Here is a 24,032-nt window from a genome sequence, read left to right on the forward strand (position 1 = left end):
ATCAACACAATATTAAACTGACACAACAAACCAAACAAGTACTGAGGTGTTTAATAAATAACAGCATGAACACAACTCATATTTGAGTGTTTAAACCATAAATATGACATGCAGTCCTTATAACTTAAAACAACCAGGACTTCTTGGACTGAGGTAGGGTCAGGGGGCCAAGAGGTTGTATACTGAAGCTGTTTCTGAGTGTGTGTGTGTGTGTGTGTCTATGTGTTTGGAGGTGGGGAACAGGATTACAGTATTGGCAATAGAGCTGCAGTGGCAGAGAAATGTCTGTGCTTGGTTCATAGTTCAGTGGTCAGGAGTCATCCTCCGCAGTCAGTGCCCCAGTCGTCCTGCCCAAGACTTCCGGCTGAGCACACACACACATGCAGCATTGATGCGGATGAAACGCCAGGCTGTCTGTTCCTTGTAGATGGTCAAGGCGCTTACGAATATGTGTGTGTTGGTGCAGTAGGAGTTCCAGTGGCGACTATCAATGCCGAGGCAGCCTGAGTTGCCTGATTTGGAGCCCTGTTTGCCACCCCGTCCCCCTAGCCTTGGCCCATTTGCAGTCCCAGAGCCTCTGTGCGTGGGGGACCGGCAGGTGGTCTCGTAGAAGAACTGTTTCTTCACCACATTGTTGATTGTAATATTGGGCAGCACTGTCACCTCATTCCCACGTATGTCTGTGGCTTGTGTCAGGTTGCTCACCCAGGTATTTATGCTGTCACATACTGAGTACTCTCCTCGGTGCATGGTGTGCAACCCTGCTCTGCGCTTTACCCTGACCCCTCTCACCCCTTCAATGTCATAGCCCTCGCCATCCAGGGCGTCATGCGACGGAGGCACCTCGCTGAAGACAACACGGGGCGAGGAACGGTATCGTCTCTTGGAAAAAAGCATGGGGTCCACCACTGGGATGGAGGGGTCAGGGGGAGAATCTGATGCAGAGTGCCCAACAACAGGGCCCCTATCCTGGCTGTGTGAAGCTGCCCGATGGGACCTCTTGGTCCTGTGGTGGCTGGTCCTGTGATGCTCCTGTGAAGAATGGTGCTCAGAAATGTGATCCCCCGCTAATGTTTGCTGATGTCCTGCTCTGTGATTGGCTCCCATCTGCTGTCCTACTTTGTGGTTGGCTGCCCCGACACTCTGGGCCAATCCACCTCCCATATTCAGTACAGCCTGGACGCCGATCAGGAGGAGCAGGACCAGTGGTGACGACCTCATGAGCACACGTCCTACGCCAAACACAGGAAAAAAGTTCACATAATGCCATGCTGATATCTACAGTAAGTTACAATAGGTACAGTACATTTTCTAGTACGCAATCAACAAATGTGAGGTTTTTTTGTTTTAATTCGGTCTTTGACTCCTGAATTGAATAAACAATTTGATGGCAGTTCCTAGGTAGGTAGGTAGGTAGGTACTTAGGGCATTTATCATTAGTTAATGAAACCTTGCATTAGTTCAGGCAGAGCACTTGTGTGAGTGATAAGCATTAGCTATTTGCAATATGCTGTCTGGGGGAAACCTTGGCAAGATTGGTTGATATGGGAGGGTCGTCAGCTGATATAATTCACCTGGGCATTCTTAATACTACTACTAATAACAAACTTTATTTATAAAGCAATATAAAAAGCAAAGAATATCTAAAAATATAAATTATGTGAAAAAGCAAATGCTGCTTGGCTATCAAAGCTGGCCCATGTGCTCATGTGGTCTCTTCCTACAGCTTATATCTGCCCCCTTTGTAGGCTGAAGTGATTGATCTCAACTGGACACCAGTCTGTTGTTATTCACTTGAGTGTGGCAGACAATGTGCTGAAGACCATGGCTGCTTCTCAAGTCTTTTATATGAGCCTTTCTTGTATGTTCCAAGACTCTTATATCTGCTCTGAGGAGCAAGGAGGCTGCTGGAGGAGCCATGAGTGGGGATACATGACAGTGTCCTTTGCTGAAGCTTTTTTATGGACTGACATGCCCCTCTGTTGAAAATCATTCAGTGACTGGATGCTTCAGATCAAAGGAAAGGACATATCTAGTCTCTAAAAACATTTCCTCTCCTTTTCTCTTCTTCTTACATGGGCAGGACTAAGAAACAAAGTAAAAGATGCAAGTAAGGGAAACATGGACCCATAGAAAAGACTTGGGAAGCAGCCCAAGTATTTTCCTGGTTTTTAGAATGTCGCCATTTGGTTCTGGTGGAATCGGTGCATAAATACCCACCACTAGTATTTGTCTAGTGACAAGGGCTGAGACCAGAAAGTAGTACTAGCATAAATACATTATCAGAAAGGAAACTGGGATAATTGCAGTTGTTTTCCCAATTTAGTTAAGCAATGTTCTCTGTCTAGACTGGCGACCTGTCCAGGGTGAACCCCGCCTCTTGCCCAGTATCAGCTGGGCTTGGCTTTGTGTACCTGTGGAATGTGTCCAGTTGAAGTGGGAGCCCCTGTGGACTCTAGAGCCAGCTTCCACTGCAGGCCGGCCCCCTCATGCCTGCTATCTGGACCCCCTGAACCACAGCTCTGTAAAACACATCCAATGTTTCTTAAATTAGGCAAATTAAACATATGGGTTCACAGTTCAACTTTTATTATTTTTCACGCATTTTAATAAAACCATTAACTGTTTCACATAACAAATGTCCACCTTTATCATTAAGACTAAATTTTACTTCACAGATAGGACACACTCTCGTGGACTTTTTAAACGTCTTCAACAAATTCTTCATGTCTTATGTTCGCACAGGGAGTTATTTCTGTCACTCCTATTAAACATTGAATTATTATGAATTACACACACACACATATATATATAAAACATTCAACACTGTAAAAATCTACTTAATTTTAAGCCACATGTTTAAAACATAAAGCACAACTTTCCAAAATTGCTGCATGCTTAAGTTTATATCCTGATAAAGGGCATTTATTATTCCTGGCTTTTTTGGGTTACTTTTATGTCTCATTTGTGAATATCCAACTGTGTACAAAAAAGGACAATGAAAACAAAGTAGAGGACATTTTCTGACAGCATCCATTTTTTGTCAGACTGGCACACATCTTCAACATTACTGTAAATACAGGTACAAGCAAAATGTCCAAGGAGAAGTCAGTCAGGAAGTGAGGTGAACGTATTTAGTTGAGTAGATGAGATGATTTTGAGAGCATTGCAAACTCTGTGCCCTCATCTTTCTTGTTCTGACCACCACCGCTCTCACAGACATACACAGTTTACCATTACCTGACCTCTTCTCATCTAAAGTGCACACACTCAGTCACCATGTTTAACTCTTAGATCTTAGACTACTCTTACACTGGAATGTGTGTGTGTGTGTGTGTGTGTGTGTGTGTGTGTGTAGGGTGGGGGGTGGGGTGGGGTGTCACATCTCATTAGATATTACATTTAATGAATGTAAAGCACAGCATGCAATAGGGGATGTGAATACATACAAACAGTGTCTTTCTAGACACATGTTACCCCATGCATGTAGGAATACATATATGGTTGTTTTTATGAATAGTCTGGTGGCTGAGATGCTCCCTCCCACACAAACACAAACAAAGTTTATTAGTGCTGTAAATGTTTAGCTCAGCATGTTAAATTTTACTATCTGGTTGCGAGAGGTACACAGCCTTCTGGTTGATATAAAATGTTTAGGAAGTGATTCATGCTTCATGAGCATTTTTGCAAAAATTAAAACATGGTTTAGTTTTTTTTACTTAATTTTTTTGTGGCATCCAGCAGCTTTCAAATCCAAAGGTTTGCACTGAAACAAATATGTAGCACATAACCAGAAGAGGTCAGTGTTGCCTGCTCAGTCTAGAAGTCAAAGACAACATCAAGCAGCTGAGACTTACCAAAATGTCACTGACCCCAATAGAAATAGTAACTCAGCTGCATGAGAGAATTTCAGAATGTTAAGTCATTTTTCAGGTATTTTCCCACAAATCCTGGAGTTTTATTTTCTATTTCTTGGACGACTACACTGTATTTGGTTGTCAACAAGGCAGTGATTGAAAGTAAGTATAATAACATGTACATGTACTAACACACACACTGAATTTTACACAATTTTTATGGAACTCATTTTATTAGAATATTTGTATTTAATGCTACTAAGCACCCCCCTCACCCCCCACCCCACTACATTTCTGAGGGGAAAATGTATTTTTAAGTTTCCCATATTTCTTCGGCTATTGCCACAGGGTAGGTATCTATAAAACAATCAAGTAATTTTGAGTCGTTTGTGAAAACTGACCCACTATTGATATCTTTTATCTTCAGTAGACACAATCATACACCTACACACATATGGAGCTGGTCCAAAAAGGCACTGAGTTGATTGATCCAGCCTGACGGGCAGCTCACTATTTACATGGCCCAGGGTGAGCTGGGAGGATCCTAATGTTAAAAATATCTGGCTTGTGTTTAATGCCAGTGGAGCCAGCGTAAACACTGCAGCACAGGAGCACAGAGGTCAGAGCGGTTTAGGGGGAACCTCTGACTTATAGGATTACTACACCGCTGGATCAGAATTTGTCTGGCTATTCTTCTGACCCTCTCAAACAAACACTCAGAATAAAAAACACTCACATACCACCATTCACAAGCTACATTTGGGCATGCATCCCAAAGCTGTTTGTGTTATCATTTTGTGGAAGAAAACTGCATTCTACTCCAGAAATTGTGCACTAGCTGCATGTGGAACTTTAGTATCTCAGCCACACTTGCTGGTTGTTGATTGGGCCTAGACTAAAATGCTAGCAGAAATGGTCTAATGGATTCTACATGCTAACAAACATCCTAAATCAAACTGTGGGGGAAAGGCAATCCATATGGTAATGATAAAAGAGGAAGCATTCAGGTGGTGTGTGAGGCTCCCTGTACTTTCACATGCACAGGGAAGTGAGCTGCTTTCCTCTTCAGTATCCGAGCAGAAAAATTAGAGTACACACGGGAGATGCCCTGAAGAATAAGAAAGTCGGTAGGAGACAGTCCTGCTCACATGTGCCAGCCAAATAATGACAAAGGTATTCCAAATCCACTTAAGCAAATGCCACAGAAATGACACTGCATGGTTTGTATTTGCACACACATATTTCCAACATACTGTATTCATATTCAACATTATAAACAAAAGTTCTTCGATATCTTTTTATGATTTATGCCTTGCTACAGTTTGCACGAAGGAGGATGTTTATGAGAAGAGACTTTATAAAACAGCCTTATGTGGCTTACTTTCAATCTCTCCTGCCTTAAGGAGGTTCCCCTTCTCATTCTTCACTTTGCCAAACTGTAAATCAAGACCATTTCTGTTAAGTCATCGATCACTTTCAGATGCTACGATGGTATGCGCGTTCAAGGCACCACATGGCACAACCTGGTTAAATGAGCTTGCCAAAGTTTATAAAAGTATGTGGACAGAAGATATTAAGTCATGCAGCTGTCGGTTGTGACCTGGAAAACGGATCATTAGGCAGCGTAGGATGAAAACACTTCAGACAGAGACTAATTATGTAGCCCAGGGCAGTGGAGCCCAGCCACATGGTTACTGGTACTGACTGTGTAGTCAGTAACACATTTTCATTCAATCTGCCAGCGCACACGCTGCACCACTGATCAGACTGGAAACTACAAGCTGCCAAATTATTGAATGCGGTTAAAGGAGAGTAGAGCGTGTTGACTGTGGACAATGACAGTGAGGCAGGTGGACCAGATCATTAGTAGTTCAGGAGAGTCTGGCTTGCCATCAGTCGGAGGTAGTTTACAGTTAATGAGGGTTTCTTCCTATCAGTGTGATACAGTAGTCATTAGTTACAAGTCCTTGTCAAATGATATGCAGGAACATCATGTCAACGGTTCTCTCAAACAAACACACATCTCTCTCTAGGAGTGATGACAGCATCGTCGGATTATGAAGGGGTGAGGAAGAGAGACTGACAGCTGCAGAGACAGAGAAAGGAAGTGATAAAAGAGACAGAGATAGGGTGATGCAGAGAAAAACAGAGAAAAGTAAACAGCATTTCCGTGTCTCTCATCAGTTCAGTGTAGTGTAGTTCCTCTTGCTGTCATCCACTGGAAAAAAATATTAAGAGGGATGATTGCCAGGTCAGCTCGCTCTCCTTTACTTCTCCACACATCCAAACGTTTGCCAATATTAAAAAAAAAAAAAAAAGCTATCAAGCTATCAAATGCTCATTGATCAATGTTTGCAAAGGCTAGCTTTTGAGGTACAAGTAAGTTTTATAAGGTTTCCTTTGAAATAAAGCTCTAAAATAAGTTACCTTGTGCATTTGATGAGTTATATTCATAACTCTAATGCCTCTATGTCTCATCCAGCCCTTGTTTCATTCACAATAGTAATTGAAGCTTGGCATTTCTGAAAAGACAATCTGCCTGTCACAGTTTAGACAAGCTGCCATGTGAGACTAATACAACAGCCCAGACACTGCTGTGAATCAAGTTTTTGTCACGCAAAATGATGTCATTCAGCATCTCTTAAAAGCACAATTAAGTTACACGATCCAAGCTGTCAGTGAACTGGCTATTCTTGGAAACACTTTAAAAGTCTCATAGATGGCATACACATCACAGGTCAGACAGTATACAGTATATGACACTTTAAATTATGTGTTTTTCATAAGCCAGAAAATCAGTAAAAACATTTACAATACAGTGTATTATGATGTGATTTAATATAAACTGACTTATTTAAAGCACCTTCATTATTCAGTGCTGTACAAAAGACATGGGTTTTCTGCCATTCTGAGTAATTAATATTTCACTGTAATTCAGTATTATTGCACTTCAGATTGCAAAGTAGACAATTTTAAAAATCAAATGAAAATAAATGATAGGAAGATTGTGAAAGTGAACTAAGGAGTCTTGATAATCCTTAAACCTGATATGAGTACTGTACTTTATCCTTTCCCTTCATCTTCATGTTTTAAAGACGTTTGCTGTGCGAACAAAGGCACCTGTTGTGCATCAGGGTTACTTCAAACTGTAAATTCTGCTGCTGTGTTCCCAGGACATAGGAAGAGAGAGAGAGTGCGTCAGACTGACAGGTACGCACAACCTGTTAAAGCACTTGACTCCTTAGTGTGATGACAAATGACAGAAAATATGTAGAGTGGAAGAACCTTTACTACAGATTGTTGAAGTATGATCTGGCCAAATGTCATATGGAAAAAAGAGGATGTGTACAGTTCTTGATATTTATATTAGCATGAAGGATTTACTGAGTGCAAAATTGTAACTATGTCTGGCATATACAGCATACAGCTTATACAGCTTTCCAAAATTCTAATGTATTTCTCATAAAACCAAGTAGCTTTTAAATAACTGACCTTTTATTCAACTTTCTGACGCATCCACTGAATGTTTGCTAGCAAGAACTCAGAAATATATCAGAACCTCGATCAAGTTTTATGAGCAACCATTTAAAACACATTTATCTTTAAAAAAACCAAAAATGAATATGAGGCCGTGCAGTAAAAGAATTTCATGTATGTAGTTTTTTGTTTTGATCATTAAGTGTATATTGTATGTATGGTTGGTGCCTGTAGCATTGATAATTATTGTAATAATTTTGCACAGGTGCTTCTTTTCATCAGACGTGGCAAAGTTATATCTTGTGTATCTGTCCAGGGTATCTTGAGAATATCAAGGAAGCACTGAGCCAAGGTATGGAAACTAAAACGAATAGACTTTGGAAGTGAGCCAGTTTTCTTTATCCTGCTGTTTCATGCCTTTCTTGGTCTGTGTTTCTATCCATCTGTCAGTCTGTCTCTCATTTATCCAGATATTCCCTTTTTGCTCATGGAATCTGATGTAATGTTTGCCTTTTTCTCTCACAATTACAAAGTAACTTCCTGGATACATGGCTGTTTCTGTGTATAACAGCGATAACAGATTTCAACACTGCAAACATGTGTGCAGGTGCAAAGCATCACTCTTGTGGGGATTGTGGATCCTCTCTACCATTTCCTTGTGTTTTAAAAAATAAGGCAGCCATTTATTAATCTGATCCATAGACCCTCTCACTGAAGCTCCACCCCAAAATCTTGTTTCCAATTTGACCATGTCAAACCAAGACCATGTGTTTGCATACTATTTAAATCTATCCCATCAACCTGTCAGATAGCAGGTACCATACCACACATTTCACCATACAGTCTTGATGTCTTCCTTACTCTTTTATGGAACAATGCCTGTAATCCCATCCAGCACAGTTCCAGGAATCACAGCCCTTAAGTTTGGAAATTTCACACATCTTCAGCATGGCAAAACATTATACTGTATGTGGTAAAACTTTTAAGCCAGTTCTTGGCACGGCATTTGTTCCAGAGTCATGTTTTATTTGCTAGGGAAACCCTGAGACAAAACAGACACACGGCTGCAGTGTAACCTCAGCCTTTTCCCTACTGTCACGAACTGTCCTGCCATAAGTTGAACAATGATTCATCATAATGGAAAGACTGAGTCCTTGTGATGTTTGTGAAATGAATCCAAAACAAACAACATTTCAGCTGACATTAAGTTCAGCACTAATAAGATATAGAACAAAGGAACTGGTAGCAAATTAGTAAGCTAAGACAATACAAATCTTTGCCAAAGAATATCACTTTTAATAATGTTGTTGCAAGCATTTTCCTGTAAGTGCCTTCTTGGGTTGTTGAAATGTATTAAATAATACAAGTGTTTCTGGAGAATGTTCATGAACCAGGGAGTTATACTGTAGGTTTTGGTTGCATTTAGAAAAGCATAATTATGTTTTATCAGAAAGGCACTACGACAGCATGGGTGTGACATTCCTATGGCAGTGGAAATGACCTGAAGTTCGGAAACACACGTAATAGGTTTTCATCCATCTTTCAGTTCAGACAGTGGTCAACAGAAACTGGCTTTGCCCACAAAGGTTACTGCAGCTCAGCTTCAACAATTTTCAGCCAATGTTTGTGACACAGCGATCGTGGTGCAGCGGGTAAACCTGTCGTCTCCCAAACGGAAAGTTGGAGGTTCAAATTGGTGCCTGCAATCCACATATCGAAGTGTCCTAGGGCAACACACTGAACCCTCAAGTTGCCTGTGATGGCGGTGCATGTGCACACAGCAGCCCGGGTCCCTCAGCTCCAAACAAAATTTCGCTGTACGCGTTACAATAAAGAAAATTCTTCTTCAGTTCTACTTTCCTCACACACAGTGATTTCCATTGGTGTGATGTTGTCCTTATAAGAAACTCTCTGCTGCTCTTTTGACCCCAGCAGAACTCCAGGCATGAGGTTCATTTGGCAGTGAGGCAAAACTGCTGCCATAGCACCATGTCTGTGTTAGTGAAAGACCTTCTGCCCTTCTTTCTCCCTCCCTACATGTGGGCCCATCCCCAGTCAACCCACTCTCTCCCTGCACAGGACCAGCAGACGTGGGAGGCCAGTCCTCCAGGCCTTGAAGGCAGGATGAACACAATTATTAACATGTTTTCCAGATCCCTAGTTTTTATGACCTTGACATTCAACAATCTTCTCATGACAAGTGGTTAATCTTTTGGCATGGCTGTGGTAATAACTCCCCCTTCCTGGTGAGATTCTAAAATCCCACTGCGGAGCAATGAGAGGAGGCGGGTCAGAGGCAAGAATGCCTGTCTGGCCACAGAGAGAAGAAGACAGAAGGATGGAGAGGAAGGAGTCAGAGGTGTCAGGGGATGGGGAGAGGCAAGAAGACATGGAGGGTGGGGTACAGATGGGCAGTGGGATGTATTGGGAATTAAACAAATAAAAGCACATGTGATAGAAAGAAGTAGAGCAAAGAAGAACAAGATTGTATGGCATCAGACTAGAGACAAAAAAAGAGTTCAAGGACAGGGAGTTACGAAGCACTGACCCCTAAGGGACACATGGGGTTTTATTGCTGTGTCTCTTCTCTCAAGACAGGAAGTCTATCAACTTTCCTACTGTCCCAGAGTTGTTGTAGTTCATGCAGCTTGTTTAGGTTGCTTTCAGGGAGCCCACTGGAGCAGAGCTTGGAAAGTTATGTTGTCCAAGCAGAGGCTTACACATGTTGATACTAATACTCCAGGAGATTACAACTTGGGCAACAATGACACTTAGGTGAAATACACCTCAGTTGCGTTTCTGATAAAGATCACTGACTAATGTGAGAGTGAGTCATTCTGCCCATCAGCCTGAGTTTGATTTGACTCACCTTACATTCTGATATCTGTGCTTTGAATGCATCTTTCACAGCTGGTATCCTTGATGAAATTGAGCATGTGCTGTAGATTTGTGTGTGATACGTCTGTCTGTGTGCTGTTGTACACAAAACAGGAGGAGAGTTGCCATGATTGAGTCACCCAGGTAACTTTGCTACAGAGCGTAAAGTGAAATGTGGTCAAGTTTTCCATTACGCCCCATTTCTGCTGGGCTTTCATTTGATGCCGCGAGCATGGGTGTGTACCCATAGACGTAAAACGGGTATATGTTGCGTCAGACATTAGGATATGCATGTTCGGTATTCTTTTATAGTTAATACTTGGGATTCTATAATTAAACACTCCACACATTTGACATAAACAATTTCCTTGTTGAGGCATGTATGATAATAAGCTAGATTTAACATAAAAGTGTAGATAGTATTTGAGAGGTTAAGTAAAGTGCTAAGGCTACAAACCTGAGTTGAGCTATGCCTTCCACTTTAAACTGGTCTAACATGGATTTGATTTGATAAACCTAATTCACTTCTCTTTTGGCCTAGTGGTTTGGGGCAAAGGGTCAACCAACCAGCACGGCACCTCTGAGAAGTGTCAGGATTAAGTATCTTGCTCCAGGATACTGAAGCAAAATATGTAAAAACCTCACTTGCATGATGACATCCTGCTGCTATGTGGCCTTAAAGAGCCATCATGAATAACTGACAGTCTCTTTACAGCAAATCCTAATTTAGCCACGTGGCTTTATGGATGACAAGTCAGTCCAGACTGAAATATCACCAACTACTGGAGGGATTGCCATTAAATATTGAGGCAGTGAATCCTAATAACTTTGGTGATGCTCTTTCCTTTCATCAAGTGCCATAATCAGACCAACATTTGCATTGTTTTGAATAATTTGGCTTATGGTCTAATATCTGCAGAAATGGTAAAATTCTGTCAGCCTAAGCGATACATTAGCTTGCTAAAATGAACTATTTACTGTAAGCAATGGTTTACTGTGGCTCACAAGGTCTATCAGTGGCTAGCGGGGCTGTAGGCTCTTTGCTGAGGTACTATATCAAAAAAGGGTAAAGAATTCACTTCTCACATCTTTTATATGAGTAAACAACATTTTAGATTAACAGTAAACTGTGACTCTTTCCGATACCTATGTATTTATCTTTGTTTGAAATAATACAAGCCAAACTAGTACAATCCACTTTGTTATGCAGTTACAGATGGCCTTGTCTGGACTGTACTGAATCCTGTGAAGAGTGTGAAAAGTCTGATGTTATCATCACTCCCATTATTTGTTTGATTACAGTCTCACCCCTTTTACTAACAAACTGACCCGGCCATTTTTTGTTCTGTGTGGTCTTGCTCTGTCATCTCTCTCTCTCTCTGCTTCTGTCTTTCCCTTCCTCCCTATCTCCCTCAGTCCATATGTCCCCTCCCTCCCTCCCTCCCTTGAGTTGATGTCAACCACCTGTCTGCATGGGACCTCCCAGGCCCATCCTCTGTCTGTTAGCAGCATGCCATGTTCAGCATGTGAGCAGAGCTATGGTGAAAGAGATAAAGTGGCTACTTTGCAGTGAGTATGCATGTGTGCTGGTGTGTGTGTGTATGTGACCTGCAGCGGGGGTTTAGATGAATTAATATTTACTGCTGAGCTTGATACACTGGCTTAAAAGAGAATCCAGCTGGGAGAAATGGCTTCCTACAGCGTCATCCTCCTCAAAACACCACACGCCACAACATTAATCTTCAAAGCACAACTGAAACAAAGCCTGATGACAGATGCAACAGATAGTTTAAGGCGGAGAGATGAAAACTGCTTGTCAAGTCCTTCCCACCTTGTTAGTTTTTTAATCTGTCTGATTAAAATCACTACATTGTAAAAAGAATTTATTTCTGCTCTTGTATAGGAGACCAATCTGTTACGACTAGCCAGTGGCTCATCCTCCCGCATACTGTGCATTCCCAAATCAACATAATCCGAATAAGTGCAATAACTTCACGTGTATGCTTGGGGCTAAGGCATGTGTGTGTTTGATGCGTATCCAACACAAACACACATATACTGTACGTACACATGTACACACATGCTCAATTGTCATACTCGCATTCCACTAATGCTGGTGTGGTTTATGTATTTGTTTCATCTACTGTATGTGCGTTCTTTGTTTGAGTAAATTTGATCTCTCTAAATACCTAGGGATTTGTTTGAATGTTATTATTGTATGGCTATGGTAACATATAATGGTAAAGTGTTGAATAGCAAGGATTTGGAGTGATTTGGAATATTTGAAAAGATCAAGTATTCTTGTTTTGATGGCAAAAAGGGAGAGTTTCGTGTCCAGACAAGCTGTGGGCAACCTACCAATCGAGATAAAGGGGAAGGAAAGTGAGAGTGAGACAGTGTCATCACATCAATCCAAATGTACACACACACATTAAAAGGGGTTGCGGCGAAACAATTCAAAACATCAGACATGCACTAAATCAACAGATTAAGACCACAACACTGTTATTCTAGCAGTAACAACAGCCCCTGTAATTTGGTAATTTATCAGTTAGTGTGTGTTTGAGTTGCGTGCACATGCATGAGGGAGAGCAAGCCATGGCTGAAAGTCATAGAGGCATTTAATGTGGAATGGGCAGGCATGTCTGCACATTTAGATTTTTTGAAGCATATAGAGCACACACACACACAAATGTGCATCGACATAGAAAGAGAAACATGCAGACACAGGCAAACATAACCCTTTGATGGAGCACCTGTCGAAATCAGATCTTCAAAAGTCAAACACAAAGACTAAACTGCATTAACAGTTCTGGACTCACCTTTCAAAGTATAGAAAAGTCCAAACACAGGAGGTTATTATTCTTGATTTTGTACAGTGCAAAAGGAGTTGAAAACCAGGTCCATATGGGAGAAAGGTGCTGGACCAAACGGATCTTCTTTATGTCTGACAATAGGTCTGTCTAAATCAAATCAGTTACAAATGTCAAACAATGTTAGCTGTGATTCCTGTTGAATAAATTTTCTCCCAAACATGGTGAAAAGTTGTTTGTAATGAAGATGTCAACAAGAATTACTGCAGAAAGTAACTTATGAGGTGGCGTCACATGCTCTGTACTCTTCACTCCTGTGCCAGTGGTGACGACCCTGACCTGCAGCGACCTCTCGATGGCCATTTCTCTCCACAAACAAAAATGTAACCCCGAACCTGACCTCTGACCTCTTACCTCTCCCGCTGATTCCAGACAGAAAACTTCAGCTGGTTGACTTTACAACAGATGTTCTTACCCGATTCTGTGCATTGACCTGCCGCTCTAGTGACCCAATATATAGCCACAGCATGGCCTGGGTTTACAAAGTCAATCATTTTTTCATTTTTCATTTTAATCTTGTTCTAGATGATGAAACTTTACCTACAGTACTTCTCACAATGACAGAAAGATTTCTCTTTTGCTTAATCATATGTAGTTTTTTTTTATTTAAAATAACAGACACTGTCAACTTTGTTGTCTTCTGCCTAAATTTAATGTAAAACAATAGACGATAATACAAATTAAAAATTGTTATTCAAGTTTGAGATAATGCTTTAACTTATTTTCATACATCTTATCATACTGTGTTATATTTTGACTGATACATGACATGGCTACTACTACTACAATACTGCACCTTACATAAGGCCTAACAGCAGGATGCAAAGGCCCACATAACTTTCCAGTATTCAAAAGACCATTCAGCAAATGTTTGTGTTAAAGAAGTCAGGTTTTTTGGACCTAGGATAAAAAAAACTAATGAGATATTTTTTGGTAGCTACTACTTGCTTAATTAACAGTGCTGCTAAAATTGTTAAAGTCAGGAAGCCAAGCAGGAGGATGAGGTTGCTGTCAAAGTCATTACTTTTTGAAAAAAAATGTCAAAAAGAAGAATAGAGGATAATCAGGTAAAGCTTGTGCATGATTCATAGTCATCTACTGCAAACAGATGCTGGTATATACAGTACATGTATTCTTCACTAACCACTGATGGGCAGAAGACTGTGATTAGTGTGCGTCATGTTTTTGTGGTCTCCGGAAATCTTGTAAGATGGAGAGATCAAACAGCATCATTCTGTGTGAACAAACCCTTAAATATTTTTTTCTTGCCAACTGGCACTGTCCCAGATATTCTAGTAACGATTGCAGTGCTCATGTCAAGTTATGATATGTGGAGCAGTGCAGTATTTTAGGGCATTATTAGTAATGCAATTTGCCATGTATTACATCCCATCACATAGTTTCAGTCATTCTTAGTGCTCAGCCTATATTAAGCTGCAAGTGTCTGAAGTGTTACACTGCATTAATGATTAAAATGTAACTGCTAGGACAACCAAAGTTGTTTATGGAAACTGACTATTTTCTGAGTGCAATAATGCTATAAAATGATCTAAAGAGGGCAGAAAAATATAACTGAAATGGAGAACTTGCTGAAAGAAAATGTCACAATGCAACTCCTCATCTCTTATTGTGCTGTAACTCAGATAATCCTACTATTAACCTAGTACTGTAAGCTCAACAGTAAAGGTTATAGCAGCATTATTTGCTGTGTTAAGTTAAACATGCTAATTGCTGGACTATTTATTGTAAATTATTTATTTACATTTATCATGGTTTGTTTTATGATTGATCATTTTTATGATTTTAGTAGAACTTTGAAGCTACTCTACATACATAGTGAAACTCAAAGTGATGCCATTTGCTTCTCCTAAACTCTTTTTGCCCCTCCCCTCACATCCTGTTTCCTAGCAGCAATGTAAACTACAGATGCGACAAACTGCAAAATAAAGTCTCCGGTTTGAATCTAGCACTGGGTGACTAATGCGTAAATTTGTCAGTCCAGTAGAACACTCTGGTAATGTGACACAAAGCACTAACGTTACACAGAGCTTGAGTTACTCGGAAATTAAAATCATAGTTATTCAATACAAAGGTGAAATCATGATCATTGATCATGCTAGGCCATTAATGTTGCCAAAACAAATACATTTGCTTCAAATGCTAACACATCCAGAAGGAAGAACGTCACATCTGAAGCAAATCAGAGGCCTTTGGCTGCATTTAATGCTCTCCATCTCAAAAAGCCAAACTGATGTTAAGCCTGGTTTTGGCTCTTTCAGTGTCCATTCTTTCTATCCAAAGAATGTGACCTTTTCAATCCTTCTTCAATTTTAGTAAATGCACCTTTAAGAGTTGGTGTGGTTGGTTTTAGGCCATCAAGGTAAAGAGTGAAACTGACAGCCAGGTGTACTGTCACAGCCTCTCCCGGCCCAGGTGTCCTATACAACATTTTGCAGTCTGGACAACTCACATCATTCCATTCTTTATGTATTTTAGTGAGTGAGTACAGCGTCATGCCTGTTGATTTGGTGGCATCATGTCACATCTCCACACAACAGAGAATCAAGCAAAAGAGCAGTTGAATACAAACACATCTTGAAATCTGACAGTAATGTGCATGGTAAAGAAAACTTGTAAAACACAGGTAGGATAATAAATGATCAATGCATTAATGCAGTAAAATATATATCCCTTATTGCATATCATAAACCCTTTCTGTAAATACAGCTCTACAACATACCCAAACTCCTGCTATACCAAGGAATGAGTCAGCAACAAATATAAACTACTGTTGAGCTCGCCATTTAACTGACAAGAATCTAGCCTGTTTTAGTGAATGTCACATGAATTGCATGTAAACATGAACTAAATATGGTATCACTTTTTAAAATGCATGCTTTCTCTGGAGCATTTGCAGGTAAAACTCAATAACTACACCACACTTTAATAGGACAATGCTCCACTTTACTTCATGGGGGCAACTGACTAAACTAATGTATTCACAGTTATCATTTGATTAGTACCATAGTAACTACCCAAGAATTTGTGTGCCCCATTGTTAAATGTTACCCTTTATTTCATGCCTCTCTCTCTCTCTCTCTCTCTCTCTCTCTCTCTCTCTCACGCACACACACACACACACACACACACATATGCACACACATGCGCACACAAATACTAACATAGGGAAAGCTGTAATTCAGCTTCAAAGGGAAACCTGAGAGGGTCATGAATAATCACAGACATCTTTGTCTGCAGGGGAAAACAGCACTGTCCATCTGCCTTCCATACACATACATGAAGTAGTTCATGTGGCTTAAGCAGTTTTAACAATGTCATTGGGTGCACCTCTGGGTTTGAAGACTCTTTTAATGTGTGACAATTTCTATTTTAAGCACTGACCACAATTACTGATATCACAAAAATGAATTCTTTGGAACATAAAAAGATAGTGGGTGGGATTGCCACTGAAGCTAAATGATAAATATTATCATTAGTATTAATTATTCTGTGTGACTCACAGCAGGGTAGCCAAGATACATTGTAAACAGAAAGATTTAAGCATAGATCACAAGGGACAGGTGGTTAAATATTAGCAGTGGTACTGAAAAGAGGAGTTCCTCATCAATGATAACTAACTGTGGCATGCAGAAATGTTTAAGCTCTCTATAAAATGATGCTAACACGTCTTAGTGGACATATTTGTTTTGTTTTGTGGCATCACTGTTGTCAGTTTTGTAGGCTGTTGCCAGGCTGTCAGTCAGTGTCACTGTCACAGCCATGACAGAACAGTGATAATGAAATGCTTTGAATGGCTCTATGCTAAAATGTTCTCCGTCTGTGCGTAGCGTGTCAAGACAAGGGGTGCCTTAGAATAGAATGTAGTTGTCTCTTGTTTGGCTAATGATTTTCCCCCCAAAAAGAGGACACATGCCATCAAATTTATAAAGCTGAACTTTACAGGGAAACAAAATCTAACTTTAAGAGAACCACATAGACAAAGTATAATATCTGCTGAGATGTCATCTAAGATATACAGCCAGATTGCTTTTCACTTCCTCTGTTCACCAACAGAGAGGTGATGAAAACTCTGCCAGTTCCCCTCCAGAGCACACTGGTAGCAAAATTGAAGCTTGTAAACAATAAAATCTTTATTTTTGCACAGACCGGATCACCTTTCTCCTCAGAGAGCTTTACTTGCTGGCCTGCGTTTAGGGTTTGGGTACGTTTTCTTATGCAGCACAGAACGCATGCACACATACAGTACAATGCTCAAGAAGCAGAGAATGTTTATAGACTATGTGCATGTGATAAAAATATGAGCTGACATATCTCTACCAACAACTTTTTTTTTTAGTTCTAAACAATGCAACAGGTCTAACATGGCTGACCAAAGAGCTGCACCTGTAGGCCAGTGTAGAAGCTCTCTCTCTCTCTGTGTAATGTTTGTTTGTGTTCGTAAATGCTGGTCCATGGTGACATTCCTCTCCTGTTAAAGCCCGAAAGGAATTCCCTAGTAGGAGTGGCAGGCATGAGGTCTGTGTTTAGCGCACACGCTTGCATACACATATATAATTACACACAAATATACAAATTCAAATGTTAAAAAAAGGTCAGCTGCACACCCATGCAAGTCCCAGGCCCCACCCAGACATAGGGATAACCTCAGCAACATACTTCATGTTGGACATTGGAGCTCATCTGAATCTTCAAGTCCTTTGAGGGTTGTGTAATATGATCGGCGAGAAAGACAGATAGAAAATGAGGGGGAGAAAGAGACAAATAGAAAAAAGAGAGAGGTCGAGAAAGAAAGAAGGTAACCTGATGTCCCAAGAGTTTTCTGAACAGTGAACTGGTTCCCACTGAAGTTTGGAGAACCCCTCTTTTCCTCATCCTCACCTCTGTTCTCTCTTTCTTTCTATACTCTCTCTTCTTCTATTCCCCCTCTCCATCTGCATAAAACCTGAAGAACTACTGTCTTTGACTGAAAGAGTTAAAAGAACAAATCAACACAAACTTTACATTCATCACATTCACTCAAGTAAACATCTGTGTGTTGTAGTCAGCTAGAATGTTCTCCCCCCAAGATACGACTAACTGAGCTCAGCCTATTCTGAGGCTCCACTCTCACTCAATGACAGGTACTGTATGAAGAAAACTTCAGAGTCAATTTTATGTGAGAAACTTTTGTTGTCTCTCTTCTTTTTTCTGTCCTATTTGCACACCCCCCACAAATTCACACCATGTTTAGAGTTTTGAAAGAAATTGAAAGCAGGACTCACCACGCTGTTAATGCTCCTTCTCTCCTCTCTCTAACTTCCAGCTGAACTGTTATATTCCACCTCACTTTCTCCAGGCCAGGGGCAGAATTATCCCAAACTCCAAATCCCGCTCCTACTTTTAAAGCTGTGGGTCCAGGTCTTGGGCCATCCACTTCTGTCTGTCTCCCTCCCACACTCTTTGGGAAATGGATTGTTCTAAAGTTTAGTAAGAGGAGTCCCAAAGCTGCTCCCTCCCTCTTATATGGCTCACTGCAGGTCCTAGTGCCTACATTTTCCACGTGCTTCTGTCAAAAAAAAACAAATGCACAGCTGCTCATAGTTTACACCTACATGCTGCTGTTATTCATTCTCTCCTTCCACTCACCGTTTCATTCATGTTTGTCTTTTTTCACGCAGACCAGCGGAAATTAGCTTTCACCTGATGATTCAACTTCTGTGAAAACCAACAACATGAAATAGCAATGTCAGGGCAGTGAAAGCGTCACAAGATTGTCACTGTTGTTCCACACCTGAGTCACTGCTGGCTTGGCATAAATACCCTTGGATATATGTAGACTTGTGGTGCAGTGTGCCTCAACCATGGATGGACAGTGGTGGAACCAAAGTCAGTTAAATAACTAATCAGCTAGTTCAGAAATGCAGTGCCATGCGTTTGCAGTTCAAAGTGCATTGCAGTGCATAGAAAATGTGTACAGCTCAATGCAGTTTGTGGATGTACAATAATAGAACTTTGATGGTCTGTTGCAACCAGGAATTTATCTCTGCTTTTTTGTCAATGGCAAATGGAGAGAAAAATGGGAAATAGTGCAACAAGAAGAGTCAAATGCAACTGTGATACCCCCCCTCACCCTGGTAGAGATCAGCCACACCCTGCATTCAGAAGGGCCTTGAGGCTCCAGTGTCACAGCAGTCCCTTTCTGACATTTTCTTCTTCTCTTGTTTATGCATCTTTATTTTCCTCATCTTTCTGTTGTGCCTTCTCACCCTCTCTCTGGTTCTGTGTGTTTCTCTCTTTCACGGCTTCTCTCTGACCTGAACTGTATTGTTGGTAGAGCCCCTGGCGCTGAGCAGACAGCCATCCCACCCCTCTGCCCCAACAGACAAAAAGAGGAAAAAAAAGACAAAAATGAGTGAAAGGAAGGGTTGTGTGTCAGTGTCATCCCCTTCCCCTCCTCTTGGCAAAATGGAAACTCCTTCTGTCAGTTGAAATGGCAGTGTTTTGGTGATATTGAGAAAACTTTATTGGGTGCAAATGGGAAGAACTAACAGGTGAAAACTTGAGGGGTCTCTTTCTGCTCAAGAATTTTGACCCCCACTTGTGAGTTCAAACCTAAGCAGGCGTTTTCCTGAAGCTCTGTGTGAGACATTTTCTGATGTGTGCATGTGTGCACAAGCTTGTATCACTGTCAGAACTGCCTCAGCCCTCGTTATCATGGCTACGTTTGAAAAGGGAAACCCCAGGTGGTGAACTCTGACCCTGTTCACCACTCAAGGGTTAGTTAAGGGTCAGAAATGCTGAGGAGGGGTGAGCACTTTGGGCTGGGAGGGTAAAAGGGAGGTTAAGAGTGCACTGATATCCTCATATTTCAGGCATTTTGACACTGGGCCTACATTGGAGGATCTGCATGTAGAGTTCATGCAGCTTGTTTGAGGCTTAGACCTAAATTCAGTTGATTTAAAAAGTGGATTGTTGGTCAGGTTTCTTGATGTCAGGCAATTTGTCAAAGTTTGGGTTTAGGATAGAGGTCTGAAAGTTGTTGAATCTTTACATCATACTGTAATGTTTTGGTCATTCAGTGTCACTTATTTCTATAATTTATAACATGTATATGAATGAGACACAACTGTTCAAAAATGATGACAAATTTGTTGAGTATTTGTGTTTATTTAAAACAAAATGAAATGTATGCAGCCCCTCGGATGGACATGAAAACAAGGATGCTTGTAGTTGCATCAGGGTTTGGTGCAGTAAACTGTGCTGCTAAACATTATTATAGTGTATATGTGTGTGTGTGTGTGTCTGTGTGGGTGTAACTGCAAAGAGTTACAATCCAGCCCTAATGTGTGGTCTTCAACTTACAGCTCTATAAATTCCACTAAATGCCTACAAGGACTTGTTCTGACATTGCCATGCAGTGCATACTTATAATGATGCATTCTGCACAGTGATATATATTGTCTTCATTACTGCATGGTTTCAAACAATACATGAATTAGTTCCTTTCTGATATGCAGCCGTAGGGCACCAGCACAGCGCACCAGCATGAAACCCGTATCCAAATCAAAATACCCCGAATGTTTTCTCCCAGCACTTAACAACAAGATAATCGTTAGTCATGCTCAATATATCTTAGTGATATCTGAGGGAAGTGGTTGGACAGGTTACTCCCTGGCACAAAGATGCTGTTCAGGACACACACAGACCTGCTGAAACACACACATGCTCATGTTGAAGCACCCATCCCCATTCATCTCAATCATTCCAAGAATGATGTCATAGGCTATTTCTCTGAACTTGTGCGTCATGTGTCTGAGGTTATTAAGCTCCTCCACCGTCTAAAAGTGCCAAGTCAAAAGTAACTTAAAGGTCAGTTCACCTGAAAAAAAAAAGATCATATACCTGTTGGTCTCTAGTATGCAGATTATTTTTGTATGACAAGATTTTGAGTTATCTGTTCTTCAAATTTAATCTTAGGTATCATAATGTTTAATTAATCTCAAGAAGCAAGACTTATTTCCAGTCTTCCCAGTTTTTACTGATAATTCATAGAGCAGTTGTGAATTATTTATATGGGCAATTTTCTACTGACAAAGTTGGTCCTATGAAACCAGTTGTTTTATGGCTTATCCAGAGTAGTAACTCTCATTCTGGAAGAGATTTTTCTTCTGGATTTTTAAAAGACTGGTTCAAAATTTAGATATGGATTTAGATATAAATATGGGTTATAAGGACCTTTTAGTCACCATAACATTGCTAAACCAACAAATCTAATGGTGGCCTAAGACTTTTGTACAGTACTGTATGTAAATGAGAAAAATGCTTGCACACTCAAGGCTTGCATGATATATTTGTAAAATATAGCAAATGCTTTGACCCACTGGTCTTCTTCAGGGCAGGTAAGAAGACTGGTAGGTTGAAATGTTGGCCACATTTTGCAAATATATCATGCAAGCCTTCAGTGTGAGAGCATTTTTCTTAGCTATGATGTAGTTTGTCATGACCAGCACCTTGTCTTTTAGGTGCACATTCACACTAAGCCAATTACAGAACTGTACATATTCACATACAGTATATAAAATTCCTTTCTCATCCAGGGTGGCGTGTGTCTTCCTCAACCTGGGGTCCTCTACCAGAGGCCTGGGAGTTTGAGGGTTCTGTGCAAGTATCTCAGCTGTTTCCAGCACCACACTCTTCTAGACAGAGAGTTCTGAAGTTGTTCCTGGGATCTGTTGGAGTCACTCTTCCAGTCACAGATCAGAATGCTCCAACCACCCCTGGAACCACTCTGACCTTCACCTTCCATTTATATATATATATAGACACACACTTTACAGTGCACTGATTCATGTATCCTGTTTTTTTTACATCAGCGGTTTCCAGACTCTCCTCAATAACTGATTTGTCCTGTAACATTTCCCATAACATTCATTCTTTCTTTTCCTTGATGACCAGTAAAACCTTATGCCACAGAATCAGTCACTGATTGACGTTTTCTGGTCCAGTGTTCCATATATCATGGGGTAGGGGAATGAATCACTTAATTTCACCTAAACCATCGGTAACTGCGTGTACCTATGGTTGTATGTGTGTTATGTGCGTGCCATCCTGTGAGGCGACTGAGTGACTGTTCCTCCATGCATTGTTGAGTTAGAGGGCCCCTTCCTCCTACACCCTCATCATGGCCTTGTGCTGACGCATCACAGAAGACTCTTCACTCATTGACTCTTGTGTCCCCTTCCTCCCACGGCCTCGCTAGGCAGAATCCCGTTATTGTCCCACCAAGGACAGACTGCGGTGTACACAGGCTAGCAAACAGCCAGGCTTACAATCATGTGCACGATGCATGATGTACAGTATGTACAGAGGGATTCGGGGCATGGCATAGTACCTGAACCTGAAAAAATGTCCTACGTCATTTACAACATGATATCAAGCTTTTTTATTTTACAAGCTGTAAGGTTTTCCAATTGTTTCTACAGTTTGCCCTCTAACCCTAATCTCATTCAGTGGAAACCGAGCATTTCATAAAACCAAAAGTTCCTGTGTGTGTGTGTTTAGGCATATCTGTTACTGTGGTTTTGTGCACTGGGTAAGTAAGCGTATTAACCTTTAACCTCTCTCACCATTGTTTTTGAGACATGCCCATACCGAAACCCATTCCCAGAGATTTTGGCAAAATGTTGACTCTACAGACATGGTGTGTTCATTTCACATCTGAGTCTATGCCAAAGTCAAGGGATGAGAGCAAGTCTTATGATTGTACACTCTTGTGCGTAATGCACTGTAGAATGAGCACTGATATGGGCTCTTAATTTTTGTCAGATGAACTCAAGAGTAACAAACTGTTAAGGTGAAAATTCATGTATAAACCCTCCAATACTGTCAATATTTTAATACATATCTTCTCATTCTCTTATTGTAAGTCCTTTTATTGTCTCAAGATTTAAAATACATGTACTGTCAAATCTGTCTTTGTGGAAGTTTTGTTACAGATTATTATATTGTCTGAAAGCACAAATCAAAGTAATTTTGTCAGTATCATCATTTTCTGCATATAGATTAATGGTCACAAGTGTCTCATTGCTCCATGGCAAAGTTCTTTAGTGGCTGGTTGTTTCTCTCACACACAGAGGGCATTGTGTCCCGTAATGGACCTCAGGCCTCAGGGTTTGTCGCTTCACAGCTCACAGCTCATAAACATGTAGGCTTAGATCTCTGCCTCAAGACACATTGTTGCAGTTGGATAAGTGCATACAGTATATTTCCCACACAGTCTAATACAGCCTATCACAGATAGGAGCCAGTAATGGTTTTAATAAAGTAACAAAAATGTGGGAGCAGTCTTAGGATGCATGGAGCCACATACACAGCATCTCCCATGTGGAATAAATGCACAAAATGAAACCAGCTATGAGCAGGAAACCACTTGGCTCGCATCCTTACCAACATATCAAAATCTATTTTGTGGTCAGCCTTCCAACAACAATCGTACAGTCATGCCCAAGATAGCACAAGGACACTGAACCAAATGCATACTTTTTAAAACTAAATCCAAATTCCATCATGTTTTCCCACACACTTCCCTGATTTTTTTTTCACTTCCAAAAACAGTTTTCCCTCTTTTATTCAAATTCCACAAATATGAGCAAGAAGGCCTCAAAACCCACAGATTTTCTCTCAATTGTGAAATGTCTGTGATTCACATGATACCTCAGCACACGTCAGGACACGTCTCGTACACATCATGTCACACTGATAATTGTTTCCTCTCAATTTGTCCAAAAAAATTCCACTGTCACTTTGACTCCATGTTTGTGGTCATTAATGCAATTTAAGTTCTGAGTGAGCAAGCACAAGCAGGTAGCTGCTCCTTTGCGCTGTTGGCAACACAGACTTGGTATCATACATAATAACATGTAACAGCCATGGAAACAATTTTTAAAAT

General features: G+C 40.7%; 1 protein-coding gene across 1 annotated transcript; it reads right to left on the reverse strand.

Annotated features, from left to right (window-relative positions):
- Positions 1-97: 97 nt before the first annotated feature.
- On the reverse strand, positions 98-18,527 carry ngfa (nerve growth factor a (beta polypeptide)). The gene is made up of 3 exons (XM_020616583.1): positions 18,367-18,527; positions 2,415-2,522; positions 98-1,232 (listed from the first exon to the last, which is right to left on the reverse strand). Exon 3 carries the CDS (start codon positions 1,219-1,221, stop codon positions 331-333), a length of 891 nt encoding a protein of 296 aa, XP_020472239.1. The 5' UTR covers positions 1,222-1,232; positions 2,415-2,522; positions 18,367-18,527; the 3' UTR covers positions 98-330.
- Between the last annotated feature and the right edge of the window lie 5,505 nt (positions 18,528-24,032).

Source organism: Monopterus albus, unplaced genomic scaffold (genome assembly GCF_001952655.1).
Source record: "Monopterus albus unplaced genomic scaffold, M_albus_1.0 scaffold6.1, whole genome shotgun sequence".
Lineage (NCBI taxonomy): Eukaryota > Metazoa > Chordata > Actinopteri > Synbranchiformes > Synbranchidae > Monopterus > Monopterus albus.

Coding starts and splice junctions, on each gene's coding strand:
- ngfa (XM_020616583.1), bottom strand. CDS start 1,221: ATGAGGTCGTCACCACTGGTCCTGCTCCTCCTGATCGGCGTCCAGGCT.